Source organism: Gymnoscopelus braueri (assembly GCF_963280865.1).
Source record: "Gymnoscopelus braueri genome assembly, chromosome: 11".
Classification (NCBI taxonomy): Eukaryota; Metazoa; Chordata; class Actinopteri; order Myctophiformes; family Myctophidae; genus Gymnoscopelus; species Gymnoscopelus braueri.
In genome coordinates, this window is record NC_137613.1 from 36,321,880 (window position 1) to 36,346,919 (window position 25,040).

The window sequence follows — 25,040 nt, forward strand, 5'->3', positions numbered from 1 at the left end:
GTATTTTCCACATAAAACATTTGTACATGTTTGGAGTCAAAGCTTCTCTTCCAACCCTGTCAACAAGGCCTGCAGTATGCACTGTAAATAATATGTGGTGTGGAAAGTGTGCTGTGCTTTTACTGTTGCAGAGCATATCACGCAAATAATTTCACTGCAAATAATGCAGAACTTGCATTTATTTCAGCAAGTTTGGGAGTTGGAGGAAGGCCAATGAGCGATTCAGTTAACATGAAAACTCCAGCAGCAATACAGTAACTACCAATCTGTATGAAGACAGGATCAGCTCAGTGTCAGCTGGCTAGCGTGGGTGCATCACAGCAAGAGGAAGCAAGGGCATGCCTCTTAAAAATAATTGGTGCTGTGCAGTTGTTGGCAAGGCAGGGTTTAGCTCTCAGGGGCTCTCATGCGAGAGAAATCTTGATCTAGTACTACTTACAGTAGGTATAAACCACCTGGCATGAAGACCCATGCCAGGTGGTTGGCAAGTAAAAAGGATTGTTACACGTCAGGCACTATTCAAAATGATTTCCGTAACTTGATCCCCTCCATTGTTAGAGAGATTGCTTACAAGATTAAATCACTTCCACACTTGCAGTTATCCATAATCAGGGGTGTAGTGCTACTTTTAGAAGTGGGGTTCTGAACTTTGCGAGTTGTGTCTTCAGGTATTCTGGATTTAGAAGTTATAGGAGCGCATCAACACTGCTTTTTTCCCCCAGTCATTGTGGATTTAGAAGTTAAGAGAGCATATATACTGCCCCCCCCCCCCCTCTATACCAAAACTCTTCACCAAATCTACAAGCTGAGCTTGTAGATCTGCTAGTTTTGGCGAATTTACCTCCAGAATATGAATCCTGGGGTTCAAGTGGATAATCAATTGACCAAAACCAAAATCCTATATTTATAATGCACTCCCCAGGAAACGAACAAGAGGCATTGTGCTTAAGATAATGTTGACCATGATTTGGTTGTATATTGGCCATGAGGTTTCAGTGACCACTGGAGAAAATCTGGCAAGGGTGTTGCTACACCTCAAGTTTCACATCAGGCCAGGCATATGATGGAGCAGAAAACAGGACTGCTAAATATTCAGGGACACAGGCTGCTAAATATTCAGGGGCACAAGCCATCATTCAAAGACAACGACCGCTTGCTTAATGTGTGCACTGTGGTTCCATACATTCAGAACTCAGAGCATAGCATTTTCGTCCTCAGAGAACTTTGTTAGTTCAGTCAGATAACTCACGAATAGATTGAACCAATATTATAGACCGAATATATATTGAACAAATATATAGAATGAGAATACAAGAGTGGATGTAATATTTTATCTTGGCTCAGGCTCTGCTATATTTTTCTCCCTGCTCACCACAATTTAGACAACCATCATTAACCATTAAGAGCAGGGAGACAGATACATAATAACAACCCCCCATGGGGAACAGACCAATAGCAGAGCCCACTGGTGGTGCTGGGAGCAAACGCTGCATGACAACAACCATAACACACAAGCGGAAGGAACGCAGACTTTAGGTGAGCTTAAATAACCCACCTGATTGGACAGCTGATTGCCACGTCAGTGAATGACGCTGTACACAGCCACATATTAATGAGCATACATGTAACCTCTCGAGTGCCTGCCTGAACTAACTCGCAGGCTACGTATTTTCTACGTACTTTTCGGCAAGCCTACAAATGCCTAAAACCAGCTTAAGGGCGCGCTCCCACCACTTTTATTTTACCTCTGGGGCAGAATCTGCCAATGCATTGTCAATGTAAATGCGTGGATTCACGCAAGAGCAGATTTTTCCGCTTGTCGCGCAGACCTTGCGTTTATCTGCTCTCCGCGACTAAGCATAAAACTGCTGGAGGCAGGAGCCGATTTTCTCCCTCTGTCCAATCGGGTGAGTTGAAGGCGGACCGTCCCAAGATTCAGGAAGCACCATGGTGCTCAATGACTCCGCCGGTCATCAAATTATTGGCTTAGGAATGCAACAAAAACTAAAAAATCTCCATGAATTCAAGGCTTCATGGGGTGTGTAATTGATAGAAAATAAGTCATTTTTGGGTGAACTATTCCTTTAAACACCCGTGATACCAATGATACAAGGCAAACGGATGGATATCTTTCTGGCAGTTGTAGCCAACTTGGTGCCTGCGAGCACCTGGTCACCCACAGGGCGTCAATGAGGTGCCCGAAGGGTATGTTCTAAAAATAGCATGTCACCAGTAGAGCATGGCCTAATAGCCTACATTTTTTTTTTTTTGTAATAACACTTGAATGAATGTAGACAATAACTAGTTTAACATTGCATATAAACTACTTATTATGTATATAAAATGTATAACTTTGAACGGCCAGACTCGGTCACAACAGTTTAAAGTTTAAGGGAAACGCTAAAACTGGGGAGGGAATGTGAGTACTACAGAACAGTTATCCAAAGTCCAGTGGTGTAAAGTAACTGAGTACATTTACTCAAGTGCTGTCAGTTTTGAGGTACTTTTATTTAACTGGAATATTACCAATTTTCTTTTACTTTTACTCCACTACATCTCTGAGGAAAATATTGTACTTTTACTCCACTACAATTATTTGATAACTTCAGTTACTAGTTACTTTGCTGATATAAATTATTACATTATAAAACATACATGAACCACTTCAGCCCCATTTGAAAATAGCAGATCTACAAGCTCACAACGCGTCGTACATTTTTGGACTTTTACTTTTGGTACTTTAAGTACATTTTGATACCAATACTTTTGTACTTTTACTCAAGTAATTTTTTAATTCCTGACTTTTACTTGTAACAGAGTACTTCTACATTGCAGTACAGATACTTTACCCCTGCTAAGGTCCTTGATGTTGTGGATATGCAGATTAGAGAATGGTTAGAGCAGGAAGGAATGAGAATGATCAGAAAGCTGGAGCAAGTCCTCTGTATTGGAGAGGTACACGGTGTTGTGCAAAAGTACCCAGAGCTCAATCCAGAATGCCTGAAGACACAAGTAGAAAAGTTCAGAACCAAGTACAGTATAACTTCCAGTCCATGGCATTGAGGTTGTTGGTATTCTTCATAGGATATGTCCAGAGGTGCGTGACCTCTTTGATCAAGTTGTAACACTTGGGAGATGGCTGATTGTTGTCCAGTGGTGGAAAGTAACCAAGTACATTTACTCAAGTACAAATCTGAGGATTTTTTTTACTTTACTGGAGTATTTTCAAATTTTAATATTACTTCTACTTCACTACATCTCAGAGGCAAATATTGTACTTTTACTCCACTACAGTTATTTGAAAACTTTAGTTACAAGTTACTTTGTAGATTTCGATTATTATTACAAAACATGCATTAACCACTTCATCCCTATATACTTTGGCCATTTGAAAATAGCCGATCTACAAGCTCACAACGTGTCGTGTTGCGATGTATTGGGAGTACGTATATTTGCTATTTTCAAAAGATTTTTTTACATTTTGAACACTTGTGAAATGGGTCATTCTGCATATAATGAGTACTTTTAGTACTTTAAGTATATTTTGATTCCAATACTTTATTGAATACTGGATTTGTACTTGTAGAGTATTCCTACATTGAGGTATTGATACTTTTACTTAAGTAAAAAAAATGTAGTACTTCATCCACCACTGTTGTTGTCCCAGTGGCATTAGGTGAAGCGGAGAGATGGTTCAGTGGGCTCGAGACATGGCTCCATGCAGAGCACTATGACACAAGCATGACTGAACAGTGTGGCTGTGTGTGCCAGTGCCATACTCATTCAAAAAATCATATTCATAAGGAAAAAAGGCTGTTGAACAGGAAGGCATTTGCCAAAGAATTTGCTTCTCGTAAAGACAACAGAAGGATCACCTTTCGAATTTTTTGAGCAGGTGTTAGGACATTTTTGCCTTTGCTTAATAAAAAAAATTCAGGGGCATGTTCATACTGAAACATTTCTCCCCGTAATTGTATTTTAAAGGGCAACAATACAAAGCAATAAGGACAAGTTTGCTTTTTGATATTGTACTAATTATGTTTTTGTAATGTGAAAGCTACAGTGTTCTTCTAGCCAATTTCACCCAGTGACACTTGTGTAACACAGGGTTAGGCAGCAGGGGACAGATGACAGCAGGATTCTTGGGTTAACAAGCTCTTTATATTGTCCAGTGGATACAGACTTATACAGTTATGCTAGTTGTCATGCCGTGGAATAAACTGATGAAGTACAGACTGTAATGCGACATAGTTCCCCAGAGCAGTATCAAAGGTCAGACAGTGGACTTGGTAACCACCTATAGATATCTGCAGTGGGTACCTATCGACAACCACCTGAAATTTGATTTTAATACTAAAATATTGTGCAAGAAAGGCCAGCAGCACTCTTCTGTCCAAGGAAGCTGGCTAAATTTCAGATTGACAAGACCGATGATTTTGTTTTATAGAGTTTTTATAGAGTCTGTAATCTCACCTATTTCATCTTGTTTAATCCATGTTTTATTGGTTTATTTTATGCGTTTTGAATTCTTCTGTGAAGCCCTTTGTTAAATTGTTTTGAAAGGTGCTATACAAATAGAGCTTTTTCTTCTTTGCTGTGGACACTGGTCGTGTGTGTTGTGGTGTAGTGTATGTTTTTATCTTGTTGTTTTTATGTTTTTGTGTTTTATGCTGCTGTAACACAAATCACCCATCTTGGTACAAATAAACTTCACCTTGACCTTGAGAGGAACAGACAGGGGAGAGGACATGTACTGTCTGGAAATAAGCTCTTCCTGAGTGTGTCTGGGATGGCTGATTTATCCTGTGCACATCGATTAGTTTGATGCACAACAGTTGTGTAGTAACTAGCTGTGTCTTAATTAATTTCACTCAGGCCAGGTGTGACTACTTAAAGGTAGGGTAAGTGATTTACTTTGGTTAAAATAAGTGTTAAATAGCTCTATTTTCTGATAGTACTCGTTGCTATAGACTAGAGTGTTTGTTCAGTCTCATGTCTCTCCAGCTCTTTATTAAATAGAAAATGCATTTTCAGTGCTCTCTCCTGATTGGCTTACATTTTGTGACCTACCTGAAAATGTACTATATTCTGTTTACTGAGCTGGAGAGACCCCTGTGACCGAACAAACACTCTGTAGCAATGATTACTATCAGTATAGTAGTACTTTAACCTTTTAAACAAAATAATTAATAAAAATCACTTACCCTACATTTAAGGCCTTGACTACACAACCTTAAAAAACTATCTCCACGATCTTCGTACACTACACACGTAAACGCAGGAACGCATTGAACATTATAGGAACGCATTATTTTGAACTGAATATTATTTGCATATGGTGGTGAAGAAAATGAACCCCTGAATGTCTGTGTCATGAGTTTAATATGTCTCTGTTTTACACCACGCTGGCCTCCCAACAATGGAAAAAACATTGTTGATGAGCATCAAAAAGTAAATCTTCACCATGCAGTGCCTGTAGGCCCTGTGTGACTACTCCAGATAAGACCGTCTATGGCTCCTCCAGTCGGACAATATTGTTGAAACAATGGTACAAAGCTAGACAAAGATACGCTCTGTGACAATAGGCTTCAACAGCTCTGGCTTTTAGGACATCATATTGGGGCTTTGGAGATAATTCGGAACAATGGAGCTCCACTGGACACTGCTTTATCACGCTGTGCTGCACAGAGAGCTTTATTATAGAACCTGCCACAGGGCAGTACGTACCAGAAAATATAATAGAGCAAAAGGGCCTCTTGCTTCCTGTACTCCAGTGGTTCTCAAACATTTTCATGTGAAGGACTCCCAAACTGATACGCATTAAGCCGCAGACCCCCATAAGAGAAGTTAGGTACAGAATTCTACAACTGTCTATTCACCTGTTTCCTAGGCTGTGTGTTTTCCACTTCCTGTCGATTTCATTGGATCAAATCGACAGGAAGTGGAAAACACACAGCCTAGGAAACAGGTGAATACTGTAGGTGGGAAGAGAGATCTGATGATTTGAACAGTCATTCTTATACAGTACATTCTCATTGTATCACCTCCTAGCTGGTGAAATTATAGTGACATTAACCACTTTCAACCTGACGTCCCTATATTTTGGCCATGTCATACTGTATGCAAAAGTTTTCATAAACAATTTCTGAAATAGGGCTTAAGTGGTTACACTGTTCTGCATTTAGCTGGTTACCCGCTGGAACCCCCCCCCCCCACCCTTCCCCACACACACTTTTAAAACTACTGGCCTATTCCCCTGTCTCCTCCTGCCCCCCCTCCTTTCCCACCAAATACACCCAGCCCCCCCCCCCCCCGCCCCACGTTCCCCCATTCCCCAAACGTTGGTGGTTCGTACCCAGTATGGCCAGCACCATGCCATCCTTCAGCACCTCCATGGACCCGGAGCAGACGAAGAAGATGGCCTGCAGCGCATCGCCCTGCCTCAGGAGGTACTCCCCGGGCGCGCAGAAGGAGGTCTTGATGTGCAGCGAGAGAGAGCGCAGGCAGCCGCGGCTGGCCGAGGCGAACAGAGACAGCTCCAGGATCTCCTTGTTGAGGTGCAGGGCGATGTCGGAGCGCAGCTCGTCTGGGAAGTCCTTCAGCAACTGAGGGGGGGAGATCCAGAAGAAGAGAACAGTAGATGTAGAACTTTGGTAGAACCTCGCATTATAGAGCTAACAAAGTCCAAATATTTATCATTTTCTTTATGCTTCTATGCTCTGTGATCGAGGAATTGGAAGTAGTGATTCCATTCGCTCTTGCAGGAAAAAAGGTCTTGCTGTTTTGGCTGTTTTGGCAGTTAACTATCTGTTGTTGTTTTAGCGCATCGTACGTTGTCAAACCATTATTGTTCTGAGCTTTGAATTGCTTTGTTGGCTAATGGCCCCCCTCGCTGTTACAGCTATTAGCTAATCCATTAACGTCTCTGATGAGGGAGGGAGGGAGGGTAGACACCTGACACCACGCAAAATATAATGAGCCACTGCATTCAATTGTTTGAACATACACACACAGATACACACATGTTATGCAATTACACAACTAAACATACACAAGGACAGACAAGCCATATAGACACACCTATTTTGTTTGCGTGCTTCCTATTGTCTGTCCGCCTGTCTCTGTTTAATATGTACATACACACATACACATACTGTACACACAAGCACACATCCCAAACCACATCATTACAGTCCTACTTAATCATACGCATAAAAGCTGCCCAGTTGATAGCTAATTTTAAATCCTTATTAAAGACTTATTTCTTCTCCCTGGCCTTCAGTGATAGCTGATGTAGCCCTGTCTTTCCTTTTGATAATGATTGTTTGTTTGTGCTTATTCCTTGTATGCTAGTCAGCTTACATTGCATTGTTTGCCTTTTTATTATTTTTATTATTACCTGTACAGCACTTTGGTTGACCTGGTCATGTTAAGTGTGCTATATAAATAAACTTTGATTTGATTTGATTTGATACCTCACAACGTCAGTCAGTCAGTCAGTCAGCCAGCAATTCAGTCAGTCAATCAGGCAGCAGTCAGTCTTTAATGCGACAAACATCTAGACTAGAGCTTGTCCTGTTGAGTTGATAAACGAGTCATCAGGGTTCGGTTAATCAACGTGACGATCAATTATTCATCTGTCTGGCATTAATCCATGTCACCCCGTCTAGCTACTGGGCGGGGCCAGACAGAATACCTGGCATTAAAGTGATCGTGTCATTGCTATTCCATTTGTTGAAGTGTATAAAAGTGGATGCATGCAGATAGGTGGAATTAAATATTGATTGCTGTATGTCACCATTATACGTGTCAAAAATATACGTTAATTACAAGAGGAAGCATAAAAAAAGGAAATATTCAATGTTGTGAGTAATTCAACACGCACACATAAGCTGAGCCACAAAGTGACCAGCAAATCCTAACAGTCGTCCTTCTGCGACAGAAGGTACATGTACCTCATTGGCATCGATGCCGTTGTTGACGGACCAGGTGGTCTGAAAGTACTCCAGCATGCGCTGCTTCAGGGTCTGGGGCAGGTGGTGGACCCGGATGAAGTCCTTGAGGTCTTTGGTTCTGGTGTGGTACAAGGACCAGCGCGAGTACATCCTCTGGATGATGGCCGTCACGTTACCAAACACCAGCGCGTGCATCAGCGCTGAATGCCAGGGAGGAAGTCAAGGGAGGAAGGAAGTGAGGCGGAATGGTGGATGAGGGATATAGAGAGAGGGAAATAAGGGGATGTCTGGATACTGACAAATTAGACTGGGTTGTCTTATGAAATATAAAATATTTCATTGATTTTTTTGGTTAAAATAGCTCTATATTCCGATATAGAGCTATTTGTGATTATTGCTGTGTTTATATATAGAGTGACTGTTCAATAACAGGGGTCTCCCCATCTCTACAGCTCTTTAAACAGAATACATATTCAGGTCGGGATACCAATTTCATCCATGGAGAGAGAACTCATAAGATATACTGTAGGAAAAACAAGTGAAATTGGGAATGACGAGACAAGAAAATGAGAACTGGAAAAATTGAAGCTGTTTGTGGGGATTCTCTCTCCTAAATGGATACAACTGGAATTCTGACCCTAAAATATATTTCCGGTTTTCAAAAGAGCTGGAGAGACGGGGAGAACTCTGCTACTGAACAAAACCTCTACAACACATAACAGAATATAGAGCTTTAACTTTTTAATTTTAAGAAATCTCTTTTAAAAAAAATATATCACTTACACCTCCTTTGATCATACGTATGTTTACGATGTTGTATAGTTCATACGGTGTGGGGGGAGGGGGTCAAATTATACACAGAAACATAATATGTTTCTTTGTATCATTTGTATAATTTGACCCCCAATTATTTTTTAACCATTGAAATATATTTTCACTAATATATCTCATATATAGTTTTGCCAATAAAACTTGTGTCGAAGATACAGTACATGTTCTGCCCATTTCTTAAATCCATACCTCTTTGCAGATGTTTTCCCCCTGTGCAGTAGGTACAGTATATTTGAAACAGTATAGCAGAATGATGGTGGAGGGGAAGTGTATTTGCTCCATAACTCACTTTTATAGGACAATAATCCAATTCCTTCCCAATGCCCTCGACTGTACGTGTGTGTGTGTGTGTGTGTGTGTGTGTGTGTGTGTGTGTGTGTGTGTGTGTGTGTGTGTGTGTGTGTGTGTGTGTGTGTGTGTGTGTGTGTGTGTGTGTGCGAGCGCGCGTGCTTGCGTGCTTGCGTGCGTTCGTTCGTGTCTGTCTGTCTGACTGTCTGTCTGTCTGTCTGTCTGTCTATCTGGAGCTGAATTTGCCCGCAGGCAGCCAGGGACATTCAGCAGATCCAGTGTGGGCAGAGTCCACTGGGAGCACCCTGCAACTGCGACCTCTTTATCCCCAAAACCAAACCCAGTTTACACATCCAGTTAGAACCGCATCAAACCCGCTTACTGAAGCCAGCCATTCATCATATCACATTGACCAGTAGTTGCACTGTGCACTGTTGCACAGTGTGTGTGTGTGTGTGTGTGTGTGTGTGTGTGTGTGTGTGTGTGTGTGTGTGTGTGTGTGTGTGTGCGTGTGCGCGTGCGCGTGCGTGCGTGTGCGTGTGTGCGTCCGTGCGACCTTACATATGCAAATGCACCTTTGTGTGCATCAGTCTATTCATCGCATTCTGTAAATGTCCGTGCGTGCATGCATGCTCATGTGTGTGCATAACAGACTGACATATAAACACATAGAGACAGACAGACGGTGTGTTGTGGGTCCTGTCCTCACCTCCTATCAGCATGGTGCAGATGGAGAATATCTTCTCGGCGTCCGTGTTGGCTGACACGTTGCCAAACCCCACGCTGGTCAGACTGCTGAGGGTGAAGTACAGAGAGGCGATGTAGACACTGCGGATGGCCGGACCCCCGCCGACCCCCGTCCCATTGGTAATGCCCAGGGAGTCGTACGGAGACTCCAAACGCTTACCCAACTCATGGAGCCATCCTACAGGAAAGCGGGAGTGATGGACGGACGGACGGATAGAGAGACAGACAGATAGATCAACATTCACATTTGTTTTACTAGAAAAGAGTGCTCCCCGGAGTGCAGATCTCTGCAGCCAGAGTATATAATAAACCCCCTGTGGGCATATGTGAAAGTGCTTTTGGAGGTGCACTCTAGAGGCCCCTCAACATGTGATTCTAATTTGGGGATGACTGGATGTTGTTCATGATATAAGGAGTTTTTTGTAAGAATCTAATCACAGGCTAACAGTATCAGGGTCTGAAAACCCTATTTGACGGTAATTGTCTCACAAGAACATTTGACATTACTCACAAGAGCTTTTGTACCTAATTTGGTAGAAAATAAAACTGACATTTGTAGCATTTGTGGTATCCCCTACAGGTGGAAGTGAAAGAGCTTTTGGCTCTGAGTTGTACAGAGGCCCCTCAATGTGTGATTGAAATTAGGGGCACTGCGTTCATGATTTGTGGCATTTATTTTGAAAAACAGGCCCCTCTTGCAAACTTTGGAAGCCTATCAGAACGGAATATGAGAGATCAGACTGATACATCATGATTACCTGACTCCAGAGCTAATGTGTACCAATTTGTGTGAGTTTTGGACAGAATCTATAGGCGGGGCCTATAAGGGGAGTTGTGTCATGATCAAAGGAGTCTTTTTTTGAATTGTACGACCTATGGTTTAAGAGTCATGGGCCAAAAGGTGATGCAAGTGCCACCATGCAGCTAATTTGAAAACATTTCCTACTGGGAGCGTGCGTGCAAAGTTTCACGCCGATCGGTTCAGTTCGGCCCGAGATTAGCTTTTCACAGGCACACAGACAGACACACACACAGACAGGGGTGAAAACATAATCCCGTCCCCGGTTGTTCAAGCCTGTTGGAGATCAAAATCTATGACTAAAACACTGCAGTTTACTGCTAATGTCCCAGGAGTGTTCATTGAACCACATGAACCCTGGCATTTTGGGATTCTTTTCAAAAAATGTAAAGCATAAAAATTTACCCGTGAGTTAAATGGCCATTAAGTACTGCTATGCTTCATCCAGAGACTGTAAGCCCCACCAGGGCCCCACCAGGGCCCCACTGAGCACGGTTCACTTTCTAGGAAACCAGAACTGTTCAGCTGGTCGGCCATGCGCTAGCGTTAGCGCATTGCGAGTCCCGGGGGAACATCCGGCAGACAGTGAAGAATGGTAATTGGACAGAAGTCCCTCACAGCCACATGACTCCAGCGCAGCACCGGGTGTTAAGAGTGGCGTAATTGGGATACAATGCATTAGTCCCTCCCTGACGTAACTTACTGCGCCGGGGACGCTGAAACAAAATCATTCTCTGACACCCAGGCTTAGTAATTGGTGAAGAAGAAATATTCTACGTCCTTCTCAGGACCCAGTCAATGCTGACCCAGAACCAGTTTGTTAGTCGATGGGAAGTAATTGCAGATGGAGCGCATGCTTGTCAATACTGACCAGATATCAGCCCGGGGGGCCTCATTACATGTGGGGGTCCTGGAGGCTGAGATGGAGGTAGGCCTCAGGGCTCCATCATTAATTACAATGACAATCATGCCATTCTTGACGCAGTCAATCACACAAACACACACACACACACGCACACACACACACACACACACACACACACACACACACACACACACACACACACACACACACACACACAGTACACACACACACACACACACACACACACACACACACACACACACACACACACACACACACACACACACACACACACACACACACACACACACACACATGGACACGGACACACACGGACGGACATAGTATGTCCTTGCATATTATGCATTTGCATACTGTACACAAAAGGTTGCACTTTGAAGATATGCACAGACACATACATGGTTGCACATACACACGTGTACTGTATGTACATGCACACATAAGATGTACGTATACACACAGCAACACTACAGTACACATGCATGCATGGATGTATACAAGCGTATGCACACACGCGCAAACACACAGATACACAAACAGGCGCACACACACAAGTTGTTGATATCCTGCTTTATAGCCCACTTATATTTCACAAAAGACTCTCGTGAGTCAATGGGATCGATAAAGAAATCATCACTGCAATTAAGCTGCTGAAATATATTATTTTACAGAGGAGTCAACAGTGATATAAGCCAACAGTAGCACACACTAGTGTATTGTATATTGTGTAGTGTATACATACTCTATATACTGTAGGGATATGGATGAACTTTATTGATCCCCAAAGGGGAGACTGGTTTGCCACCACAAATACATAGACACCACATCCTACTGCAGGGGTCTTCAACAGGGGGTCCGGGACCCCTAGGGGGTCCTCAGAGATACTGCAGGGGGTCTGCCAAATCTTTGTGTGATCAGGGACTCATTAATTGTATTTTTACATTAACCACTTGAACCCTCGCATCCCTATATTCTGGGGGGAACATTAGCCGAAAATGGCAGTTTATGCGTCATAGATCGGCTATTTTCGGCGAAGAGGTGTGGTGTACAGGGAAAAAAGAGCAAAAGGTCACGTTATCAAAGTATTGAGGGTTTAAGTCGTTAAATGTCTGAAAACACATATTCAACATGAATCCAATATGTAGTGGGGGTCCCTGCTTCATCTCTCTCTCAGCTAAGGGGTCCTTGGCCTGAAAAACGTTGAAGACCCCTGTCCTACTGTATACACAACAAATACCACCAGGTAGAATCACTGTATGGATACATAAAAAAGGAAGGAATGTACAGTCCAAATGTCTGAGGTCACCCTAAACATATTTTCTTTTACCAATGAAGTTGGAGCTGGTGAGTTAAAGAAAATCTAAAATCTTCACTATGTCAATATACTGTAGATCTCATACTGTAACACCTTCAGATCTTCAAGTCAGAGTCTGTATTTTACCCTATTTCTCTGTTGGGATCAATACAGATTCTCTCATAAAGAACGAGGAGATCCGAGCAGGCAAACAATCTGGAGGAGAGGAGGTAAAGCTAGAACAAAGTTTATTCTATAAAAAATGCATGTGTTGACCGGTTTAAGTCTTCATCGGGGCGAGAACAGAAGACCTTGAAGACCTTATCCGGTCGAAATATGTTGGCATTTTTGTTAGACTTTGTTTTAACTTTACCTCCTCTCCTCCATATTTTTTGAGTGCTCGGATCTCCTCGTTCTTTTTAAGTCTATATTCCCGCTGATCCTAGAAGCACCTTCAACACACTTTTTATCAACTGTGAGCACCCAGTTGGCCTCTGTGTTTTTTCTCTATTACTCATATTTCAAATCCACAATTTATTTTAAGGGAGGTGTCACATTTCTACTACTATTATCAATGATAGATTTGTTAGGTAGATTCATTTATTACAGTAGATGCCTCGTTTTGCTGTTGTGAGCTTGTGGCCTTTTTGAGCGGTACTACCACGCAAAATATTACTCACCAATATCCCAGGAGAAGGCGTTGGCTTCCATCTCCTTCTTGCCGATGACGTACCAGATGCAGGCCATCCAGTGAGCCAGCAGGGCAAACATCGACATCAGTAGAGTCAGCACCACGGTGCTGTGCTGCGAGTAGCGGTCCATCTTCTGCAGCAGACGCAGGAGACGCAGCAAACGCACTGTCTTCAGCAGATGGACCACTGACACCTGTGGAGATGACGGGTGAGAACCCAGCTTGCTGGATTATTGTTTCCAGTGTTTTGTTGATTTTATGTACACTGTAGTCAACAAGACTAAAGGTCTGTACACACCGGGAGCGTTTATTTTGTGCGATTAATTCACATTAATTTAAACTGCAGTTCAGTCAGGAACACTAGACTAGTAGATTTAACCATTTACTGCAACAAATGGAATATAGTTAAACTTGGCGTTAACGGCTCCGCTCTTAAGATGTCAGATGTCAGGTCAAGAAGGTTCATGGATGGTGCAAATTCTATGGTAATCCAGCCAGTAGTGTTCAAGATCTTGTTGAATGGACAGACAGACATTGCCACCCCACCACTAGCGAGGCTAAGGAAGCAGGAGCAGCTACAGGAGTACAATTTATGGTGATCGAACATCAAAGTCCCCATCAAAGAATATGGGGCCACTGCTGCCAAATAGAGCCACTGCTGCCATGAATGCCATCGCAATTATCATCGTCATCGCCATTACCATCAGTCCATCTGAGGACTCCATTGTATGGCCTCTATTGTTGTTCTCTGCTGTTGGTATTTGTTTTAATTGAACTGTCTGTGTCTTGTCTTGTTTTTCTATTTTTTGATTTGCTTTCCCCACACTGTCTGTTGTGGGTTGTGTTGTGAAGCACTTTGTAAACTTGTTTTTAAAAGGTGCTATACAAATAAAGATTATTACGGGGCCAGCCTGCCAGCATGGCAGCAGGCCCTGTTTTAAGATTTGCATCTTTTTTCTTCTTCTGCCACTTTTCGCAGTTCTGGGTGAACCGTGCTGTCGCTTTTTACGAAACTCGGCCATATGGTAGATGGTCATGAAAAACGGTCAAGAAATAATTCTCACAATCTTTCGTCAAAAGGTGGCGCTATAGCACTCAATTGAAAATGGCAACATTGAACAGGTACAACTCATGCCCTGTTTGACCTAGAGCCATGAAACTTGGATACACATATGCGTCTCCTCATGCTGAACAACTTTCACCCTCTGACTTTTGACCTCTGACCTTTAGATCTCCCACCATTTTGAACTTATGGAAAATCCGCTACTAATGTTTTGTCGGCAGAGGTCCAAAGTTCATGTGTAAAGAGTTTCGTGCAGATTACCGCAATTTTGAGCAGTTTGAAAAACACTTAAACCCAGGATTTTTCAGCTATTTGCGTGAAACTGTATCATCTGTGTGAGCTCCTTTTTCACAGATTCTGGACTGTTGGTCCGATGGCTTCTCTCTACAGAATATGCCTGACAACCGCAAGGTTGCCGGTTCAAGGCTCACTTCATGTAGACTTCATTTAAAGTGCAATGCAAACAACATGAATATATATCAATGAATACATGTGCAATTGTTAAAGATAACATGAAATGCTTATTTGAGAGTATGTTTTTTCAATGTATGACATACTTCATTGTGAAAATAGCCGATCTACAATCTCACAACTTTTCAGATAGCAATGTTTTGTGAGCTAGTAGATCGGCTACTTTCGGAAGTTTCGGTTCCGAAGAGACCTACAATTTCTCTATTGGTAAATGGTTCGTGAACCAGTGATCTAGAGTAGTTAGTGAAACAGAGGCTTGGTTCATAATGGACGGAAAGAATTATACATATCAACAGACATTGTCAGGGAGGCCATATTACTAGCTCAATGAGAAAAGAGGCAGTATGTGAGGGCAAAGGTTGCTGGTTCGATCCCTGTCCTTGACAATGTGTTGAAATGATCATGATTTGGCATTCTTAGTTTTACATGTAGTGTTTACTGAGGTTAGGGTGGGTGAGTGTGGGCATTGCATAAAACATGACCTTGTTAATTAATGCATGTGCAATTGTTAAAGATAACATGAAATGCTTATTTGAGAGTATTTTTTGTCAATGTATGACATACTTCATTGTGAAAATAGCTGATCTACAATCTCACAACTTTTCAGATAGCAACAAGAGTATGTTTTTTCAATGTATGACATACTTCATTGTGAAAATAGCCGATCTACAATCTCACAACTTTTCACGTTTTGTGAGATGTGTTGAGGTGATCGTGATTTGGCATTCGTAGGCTTACGCGTAGTATTCTTGAGGTTAGGGATAGGCATAGTTTTACTGAGGTTAGGGTTAGTGAGGGTTTAAAATGCTCATTTGATAATTGCATGGCCTTCTTTCTCTCAAGTTCAGTCTTCTATGTTTCTATGGCTTATTGTGCATATTACTTATCATTGCTTCTTTCTTTCTTCTCTCTGCAATCCCTGGCCCCGTATTATCGCTGCTTGCAGCTATATTTATTATTATTATTATTATTATCATTTACCCGTTGTCATCCTTTCCTACAGCTACGTACAGTGCAGCATAGGCAGCTGATGGGTGTCGTTCTTCGCCGGGCGGCGCCACAGAGTCTCCCTTTCATTCCCTGACATTTGAGCATGTTCCACTGAAGGCAACGTCAGAAAGGGGGGGGGGGGTACAGAGGAGAGAAACCAAGGGAAGAAAGGAGATAAATAAATAGAAGGAGAAGGAGAGAGGATGGAGAAAGTGAGATAGAGCAAAAAAGGGGGAGGTGGAGAGGAAGGGGGGATAGATGAGAGAGAGGAGAGGGTGGGGGGGGGGGGATCCAGGATATGCTGACATATACTGTCCAATGTTATGAGCAGTAGGCTGACAGTAAAGCTTAAATGAAAAGAGATAAGCCACCCACACCTATAGAAGTAGATATGTATGCATATACACTTTCTTTACCTCTCTTTCTGTCTCTCTCTCTCACACGCACACGCGCACACACACACACACACACACACACACACACACACACACACACACACACGCACGCACACACGCGCACGCACACACACACACACACACACACACACACGCACGCATGCACAGCATTTCTAAGGTAACACCAAAGGATTCATTTCTTATTCCGTCCCTCAACTTCTACAGTATGTCAAACATCACAAGCTGATAAACCGCTAACGTAACATTTTACATTAACCTGTACTTCATTGTACACCAAATAGCGAAAATAGCCGATCTACGCGCTTTTTTTTTTTTTTGGAACTTTTTAGAAATTATCTTAACATTTTCGCATGTAATGACATGGCCAAAATAGGGATGCCAGGTTGAAAGTGGTTAAGGGTGGGGAAAGAGCTCATGAAACATTCCCCACGAAACATTCAGATCTGTACGCAGATTCCCTGATGAAGTTTGTAGAATCACTTCTGTACTGTATAAACCCAACGCTCGCTCACATGCTCAAGAGTTGGGGCAGCTATGGTTAAGGAGTCAGAGAACTAGCACATTAGAGATTTTCTCCTCCCCGCTCACCAGTTGTGATCTTAGAATTCTTAGTGCTCTCGTTTTCCATCCACCATCTCCTTTGACCCCCTTTTGTCCTTCCCATGCCCCCCCCCTCCCTCTCTCTCTGCCTCTCCCTCTCTCTCTCTCTCTCTAGGGTCCTGCCAAGAGAAGGGGGGTCTCCATCCACCATCCCAGAGATGACTCAACGAACTCCATGCCAAAGACTTATCTACTTTCAACATGACGTCTCTATTTTGGGCATGTCATTATAGGCAATAATTTATAATTGTCAAAAAATATATATATATTTTGAAAATCTACAAGCTGACAAATGCATCACAGCTATTTTAGAATGGCCCAAGTATGAAATAGGGCATACGTGGTTAATGTATTTTGTATTAATAATCACAATCTGAAAAGTCTGAAAATATTTGCCTCTGAGACACATAGTGGAGTAGAAGTATAACGTATCAAAACATGGAAATACTCAATACAAGTAAAGTAATAGTACCTAAAATTTTTACTTAAGGTCGGTACTTGAGTGAATGTAACTAGTTTCTTTCCACCACTCCTGTAACCATCACCCCTTCACCAACCTTAATTAACACCACTTTCATTCTTTCCTATAAACAACTTCGTCATAAATCTTGACGGTGTGGTTTTCTGTAATTTACCCTAGTAAACCTTCTTTTAGACTGCACTGTTTACCAACACATACACAAACGCATGCATGCATACACACACATACGGTACATGCATACATACACCGTTCCAAACTATTCTTTACAGCCATCTAGGACACTGAGGGAGGATGTAACCTTTCTCTGAGTAGGTGTGTGTGTGTGTGTGTGTGTGTGTGTGTGTGCGTGCGTGCGTGCGTGCGTGCGTGCGTGCGTGCGTGCGTGCGTGCGTGCGTGCGTGCGTGCGTGCGTGCGTGCGTGCGTGCGTGCGTGCGTGCGTGTGTGCGTGTCTGTGTCTGTGTCTGTGTAGTGCATGTAAGTGTGGAAAGCCGAGGGGGTTGCAGGTAGAGCTAGGCGGGGAGTCATAAAGTGGGGCAGCAACTGTATAGAAACGGTAAAGTACTGTGAAGCAAAACCATGAAAGGCAGGGTACATGGGCGACAAAATAACCACAAAAAGGCAGATAACGTAACAGTGTTCCTCTGAATAATGTGAAGAGACCGAATGAATGCCACAGTACAGAGGACATGGTGTGCGCAGGGAAACAGTGTGCGTGCAAACAACCCCTATCAGTGCCACCGCCTACCTGCATGCCCAGTTATGTATGTTTTATGAAGGCTTTAGCGCTCCTCCATACTGTGAGCAATAGAGGGCTGGTACAGATACCGCAGAGGAAGGAGAGGATAATGAAGCCTCCTGCCTGGCCCTGGGGAATAGCTACAGTACGTCTCCACTCCCCCTATCTATCACCCCCCCCCCCCCAATCCCCCCCCCCCCGCCCCGCCAACTCGCCACAGACTGAGCAAGCTGCGTCACGCCCCGTCCCACGGCAACCCGGAGAGGATGACTAATATTTTACACCTGTCGCCACTTCCTTCCTGGAACTTTTTCCACTCCTCTGCCCCTGTTCTTCCCCCCCCCTTCTCCTGCTGTCATCAGTTGTGGATTTAGCATTTTGCTGCTTTCCTGGCTTCCTGCTTTTCTTTAAGCATAGAGCACCGAAGTCTGACGTAATTTACTCATCCTTCCTGGGTCACGTCTTTTCCCCCATTCTGAATTCCCATAGGCGTGTTTAATATCGCGTCATACAAGTAAGACGCGCGAACGCTGGAAGCGAACGCAGCTCGAAAATATTGTGTATTTACGGACTTGTAATCCGTGTTATTTCACTGTGATGGCGAGAAGTGTGTGTGTGTGTGTGTGTGTGTGTGTGTGTGTGTGTGTGTGTGTGTGTGTGTGTGGTGTTGCATTTAAATCAGAGCATTGTCTACATTCCTGCACTCTGGCGCCCTCTACATAGGTAGTGCATGCACACAGACACACAGACAGACAGACCCACAACCTGAGCAGGGTTACATAGTAAGCTCCACTTGGTCGGAGGCGCGGCTTCGCCTCCTTCCGCGCCTCCTTCCGCGTTCGCAATAAGAACTGTGTTCCAAAAATAAACAAATGAGCATGGCGGTTTGACTCATATGGATATGAAGCATCAACTGATGAGAAAACACTAACGTTACCGCCGCCGAATTGTATCAAACTCAAATATAGTCAGTCACTCAAATAGTAGCCTCGGAAACCCATGCCTTTTTTTTTGTTACAAAAGAAAAAAGGCTGGGGGAAGATCCCAGGAGCTGTGGTCTCGGAGCGTGAGTGAACCTTGTTATCTCCTAACCAATCAGAGTGCAGAGGGGCGTCGCTCTAAATTTGGTGACGTCAGCGTGTTCCGTGCACAGAATGGGGGGGGAGAGGGGGGAGGGGAGGGGAGGCGGGGACATAGATTGGTGAAGCAATAGGAAGCGGCGCAAGAATCCGGGCACCTGGGTTTGGATCCGCCCTTCAAGACCATCGATTGGGCTCGTTCTTTCAGTCTACTCAAATAGTGACTGACTATCGTAAACGATACACCTCCCTAACAATATCGCCAGGACAATTTGTTTATTTTTGGACCACGACTCTTATATGAAACGATTCTAAGATCACCCAATGTTATTCTCTATAGAGAAATTACTTCCGTGACCCAGGGGATGAAAGAGTGATGTCAGGACTTCATACTCTATTGCAAGCACACCTAGGATTCCATTTGCACACGCACTTGTATGAGCGTGCACATGTGTGTGGCTGTGTGTGTGTGTGTGTGTGTGTGTGTGATAAAAGCATTCATTATCTCTTTCCCTGTGGCCCCGCCTTTAGCGCTACAAACCAATCACAACAATAGGGTTGGCCGTGTTTGTTTGGCATAATGGCATTGGAGTCACACCGCGCTCGCTGCTCCTCAAGACACCGACCGCCGGGCCTCAAGCCTCCAGAGACATTCTCATATGAGCCTTCATAATCAGTGCGGCCATGAAGTATTAATAACTATATGAACTGCCCAAGGCTTCCACATAATGACGCTATCACTGGATCTAATCACGGTTTCATCATAATCTCCAGACTGACCTTCCTTGGGTAGAAAGTCTCAGGCAGCAAACTCTCTCTCACGCTTCAAAATACTCTGAACCAAACAACACTTAAGAAGGCAGGGGAAAGGTCACTTTAGCTAAATTGCATATGAGTTGTCATCTCTGCATGGGGCCCTTCTGAAAGAGCACTAGAAAACTAACTGGCATGACACTTTTCCACTCAGAATTAAATTAATGCAGCATTTTAGGGAACGGATAGGGAGCATTGTCTTGTCCCCGGGCGGAAGGGACACTGCGTTCACGGCTTCACCCAGCTGACGGCTGCTCAGGTGGCTTTGATGAGCACACAGGTTAGCTATTAGGGGTTACGTTTCTTGCTCAGGGACATTTCGTCACGTAGACTGGGCAAGCCGGGGGTCGAACCGGCTAACTTTCGGAATCCCAGACAGCCTCTCGTCTCTACCCAAAACAGAGTTCTACATGAGATTGAGATGCAAAGAGTATCAGTGCATTGTTAGGTTCAACCACATACTGTAGTCCACAAAGGTACGTTTCACAGGCACAATCCACATGGTAAAATCCACAAGGAAAAGGAAAGAGGTTGGTGGGCAACCATAAGTGGACGTGGAGGCGGAGGTAACATTTGCACCATGCATTGTGGAATAAGATGAGCACTACATAATGATCACTATACCTTCTGATAACACAAAAAAGAAAACAATGTAATCAGTAATCACTACGTAGCGCACTATATAGTGAGTGAGTTTGGACACAGCCAGAGAGAGGAACAGGTAGAGACAATGCTGTGGTGGCCCCATCACTTCAGTGAGAGGTGAGTCGTGCATGAAGCCCTTAAGAGGGGACATGACTCCTAACACTCCGCAATTACTGCCTGCTCGAGGGCTCCCATGGCGGCAGGGAGCTCACGGCCAGCTGCCCGTGGCGTGCACCCAAAGCCCTGGTCCACACGGGAGTACTTGGTATTTCCATTAATAAGGGACTGCGCTGAAGCAGTTCACCCCAGTCACCCCCCCCCCAAACCATTGGACATTTCTAGTTTATTTCACAGCCCTTTCCCCCACACTACTTCCTGTTTTATCAGACAGGTCTTCATAATCTCTCTCTCTCTCTCTCTCTCTCTCTCTCTCTCTCTCTCTCTCTCTCTCTCTCTCTCTCTCTCTCTCATTTCTGGTAACTCTCAGTTTTATTATCTGCCTTTTCACGTTTTTTTTGTGTTTTCTTCTTTTCATTTTTTTGCCTGTCCTGTACGTCTTTCTCTTGTTCTCTGTAATGCCGACCACCACGTTAAATGAGCCCCCAGTGGAATCACCAGTGAGCTTCAATTGATCTCTCAATGAACACTTTGGCTTTTACTGCACACATGATGACCTCTGTTGTACTGTGTGTGTGTGTGTGTGTGTGTGTGTGTGTGTGTGTGTGTGTGTGTGTGTGTGTGTGTGTGTGTGTGTGTGTGTGTGTGTGTGTGTGTGTGTGTGTGTGTGTGTGTGTGTGTGTGTACACATGTGTGTACATGTGTGTCCTCTCATTATGGCATTATGGTGTATTGCGTGTGCATTCGTCCAATATAATTGGATATGGATTGAGCCCCATTGGTTTTGATTTGCAGCTATTTACATAAAAAACGGCAACTGTCCAAAAAACGTCCTACACAGTGTTTTTCTCCCAATTAGAGGCCAGAAAAACAAACCTCCCTCCATGACGAGGAACCAATTAGAACCTCCCAATAGTATAGTTAGTACTGGATTTTTAACTGAAGCTGGTCTCACACTACAGCACTTTTAAAATCCTAAACGATTTTCCAATCTAGTTGCATCACACACATAAGGATAATCTTATAAGATTCGCTTCTCTATAATTGTATAGTAAACAATAATAAACAATAATAAACATGCTGACACTACAAAGTTTTAAAATAATGGCGCATCATACACTACAGGATTTAAATAAGATTATCGTGCCTGGCTGAGCAACACAGCACCTCACGTCATCTCATCTTGCGTGATCACAAGCGGAAGCGGAACGGAGCTGGTTAGACTTGCTGTGGTAACGGACAAACGGATGTGATAATCTCTGGGAAGACACGTTATAAAGTGTTCTGGCAAGCCTCTGTTGTCCATTACACCCATAACAGGTTGTTTCAATTGTTCGCCAAGCTAAAAGTCTTTCACTGAACGTCTCCTTGTAGACCTGTCTCTCTCGGTCTTGCGCCACTCCTGCTGTGACTTCATAATTCAGATACGTTGTTGATAATTATCGGGGACACCCCAACCGACAGTGAGCAGAGCTGGAGGTTTAAGATTGGATCTTTTAACCCCTCACACTTCAGGATAATCTGCAAATAATCGCTTCAATCAGCCACACAGCGGGAGCTACTGTAGTTCTAAACTCCACTGAAAAGGTGCCCTGATCAACCTGTAGAAGTCACTACTGCAGCGACAGAGAACGTTTTCTCTGTCCTGCAAATGGCTACCGTCCCACGATCATGGCCAATTGTGTTCGTTGTAACAAATTTTACCCCTGCACCACAAATTTTACCCCTACCCCAGCAATATTGACCCAGTTTTCTTCAGTATAGTGCTTCTATTGGGTTGTATAATTACAGACAAGAGAAGGAAGTAAGGCCTGTGTATCTCTGTTTCTCCTTTGTGTACAAACATTTCCTTGGAGGTGGCCCTGTGCGTTGGACTCCAGCAGAACAGGGGAATAGTTACACTTAGATTGTTTTGTTGGCTATATGAAATCAATAGGCAGGGAATGTGGCGCTTGAGCAGTGCTGGAAGCAATCAATGCAATTCATTCTATTATGAAATGTCAAATTTGATGGAGGTGTTGTGTAGCTGTATGCAGTACTATGCACACATTTCACCAGCCTGTATATTCAATCTCCTGTACTGAGGCTATCAATCAATTTTGACGCACTGCATTCCTTTACAATTAAGCACACAAGCCAAACGATTCAATGTCAGATTGTATAGGTTTTCTTGGATAGCCTATATTTTTCTTTCTTTCTTTCTTTGAATGGAACTGAATTGAGTATTGAACCGTGTGGTTTTTAGTGACGTGGTACAGGAAGGACAGTACACCCCCAATACTTACCACACTGACTTTGAAGGCATACAGGAGGTCAAAAGGCAGCGCAGCCACCAGGTCAATGATGAACCAGGTGGTCATGTAGTGGATGCAGATAAGCCTTGCTTCAAAGATGACTTGGCCGGACTTGCTGACATATGTGGTGCGGAAACTGAAGATAATGTCTGCCGGGTGGACAGAAAGGCGCACAGAGAGACAGACAAGAGTTGTAAAAGGGTTGAATTTGAATGCAGAGGCTAGGCCCACAAAACATACAGTAAGAGAGCAAGCTTTCTCTCACACACACACACACACACACACACACACACACACACACACACACACACACACACACACACACACACACACACACACACACACACACACACACACACACACACGCACACACACACACACACACACACACACTTATACAGTAAGAGGTCCTCACCCTACGGCCCCACAACCAACCTATAATGAACAATATCTCCACAGCAATATCGCTGACGGTGGTGCTGCGAGTTAGGTCGTCATCGCCGATGAAACACACATTGTAGGGCACCGTCACAGCAACATAGAACGTAGCCAGCAGGATGAGCCAATCCCAGCCGGCCTTGAACGTGCTGAAGTGAAGCAAGATGAATTTGGACTTCTTGGCATCTGCCACCTTATACTCGGGCAGAGCAGGGGGATCCCCGAACACATTCTAGACAGAAGAGGGTGAAAAGACATGACAGGGGTTGTCATGGTGGGAACATCGCTTGACATACATAGGTTACATACCTTATGCTGATTTATACCACAAAAAAAGATGTATTTTCTTTTTATGTGTGGCTCTGCATCACACCACAGGGCTTGTTACAGAAACCATGTCAGACATTCTGAATGGCTGCTATGCCTACAGTATAAAGGGCTTTACATAGCACACCACGACAGAATAGTTGATCTCATAACAAAGGACATATCCAAACATTTTACACTGTCAGTGAGAATGTACAAACATTCCTCAAACCTTCCATGTTTCAACTCTGTACTGATAATCCTGAAATCTTTGCACATCTCTCTGCTAATAAACAAGATGTTGTTGTTGTTGTTAATGAAGGCTCCAAATCAGTTTCCATTATTGTGGCCTGCACCTTTGACTCTAGCCTAGAGGAAGCTTTTATGACTAAAGTCATTAAATACCAGCCGCTCCTCCATACCATCACAGAGCTGGGTTATAGGTGCAATTTACTTGTGTTTATCTTTGGCAGCCTAGGACAGGCTTCACCCAGTCTAGGACAGGCTTCCAACAACTTGGGATGCCAAAAAAGCAGCTAAACGGCTTGCAAAATTCTGTGCAAACTCTTCTTTATTGGTAGCCGCCAAATATGGTGAAGACGCTGTTACTTGCACCCCTGACGGGTGTTTGGGTAATTGTCCAAGATTTGCTGGCTGTACATTTTTACAGCACCTTTGTGTCCTTGTATTGTATCCATTATGTGGACATAAATAAATTATTAAAAGTGTGTGTGTGTGTGTGTGTGTGTGTGTGTGTGTGTGTGTGTGTGTGTGTGTGTGTGTGTGTGTGTGTGTGTGTGTGTGTGTGTGTGTGTGTGTGTGTGTGTGTGTGTGTGTGTGTGTGTGTGTGTGTGTGTGCGCGCGCGTGTGTGTGTGTGTGTGTGTGTGTGTGTGTGTGTCTCTGGAGCTATTCTCGCAAACCGCTGGACCAATCAGTGCCAAACTTCATACTGTATGCACACTGCCAGTAAGCCAAAAAAATACATCCACTGTTGATTTTATTTTTAAATTCTTCTCCCCAACTTATTTGTTGCCAATTCCCTCACTGCCATTGCCAACCCCTAATGTATGATCTGGGGTGGTTGTAGAGGACTGCTCA

General features: G+C 43.6%; 1 protein-coding gene across 1 annotated transcript in view; it reads right to left on the minus strand.

Annotated features, from left to right (window-relative positions):
* Positions 1-25,040, minus strand: part of kcnh8 (potassium voltage-gated channel, subfamily H (eag-related), member 8) — a gene marked incomplete at its 3' end in the record, with an annotated part of 89,885 nt that overhangs the window by 19,489 nt on the left and 45,356 nt on the right. Inside the window, 6 exon segments of the mRNA XM_080442658.1 lie at positions 6,356-6,605; positions 7,956-8,155; positions 9,784-9,999; positions 13,481-13,685; positions 23,189-23,346; positions 23,633-23,867. Coding sequence (XP_080298784.1) covers positions 6,356-6,605; positions 7,956-8,155; positions 9,784-9,999; positions 13,481-13,685; positions 23,189-23,346; positions 23,633-23,867 — 1,264 coding nt within the window.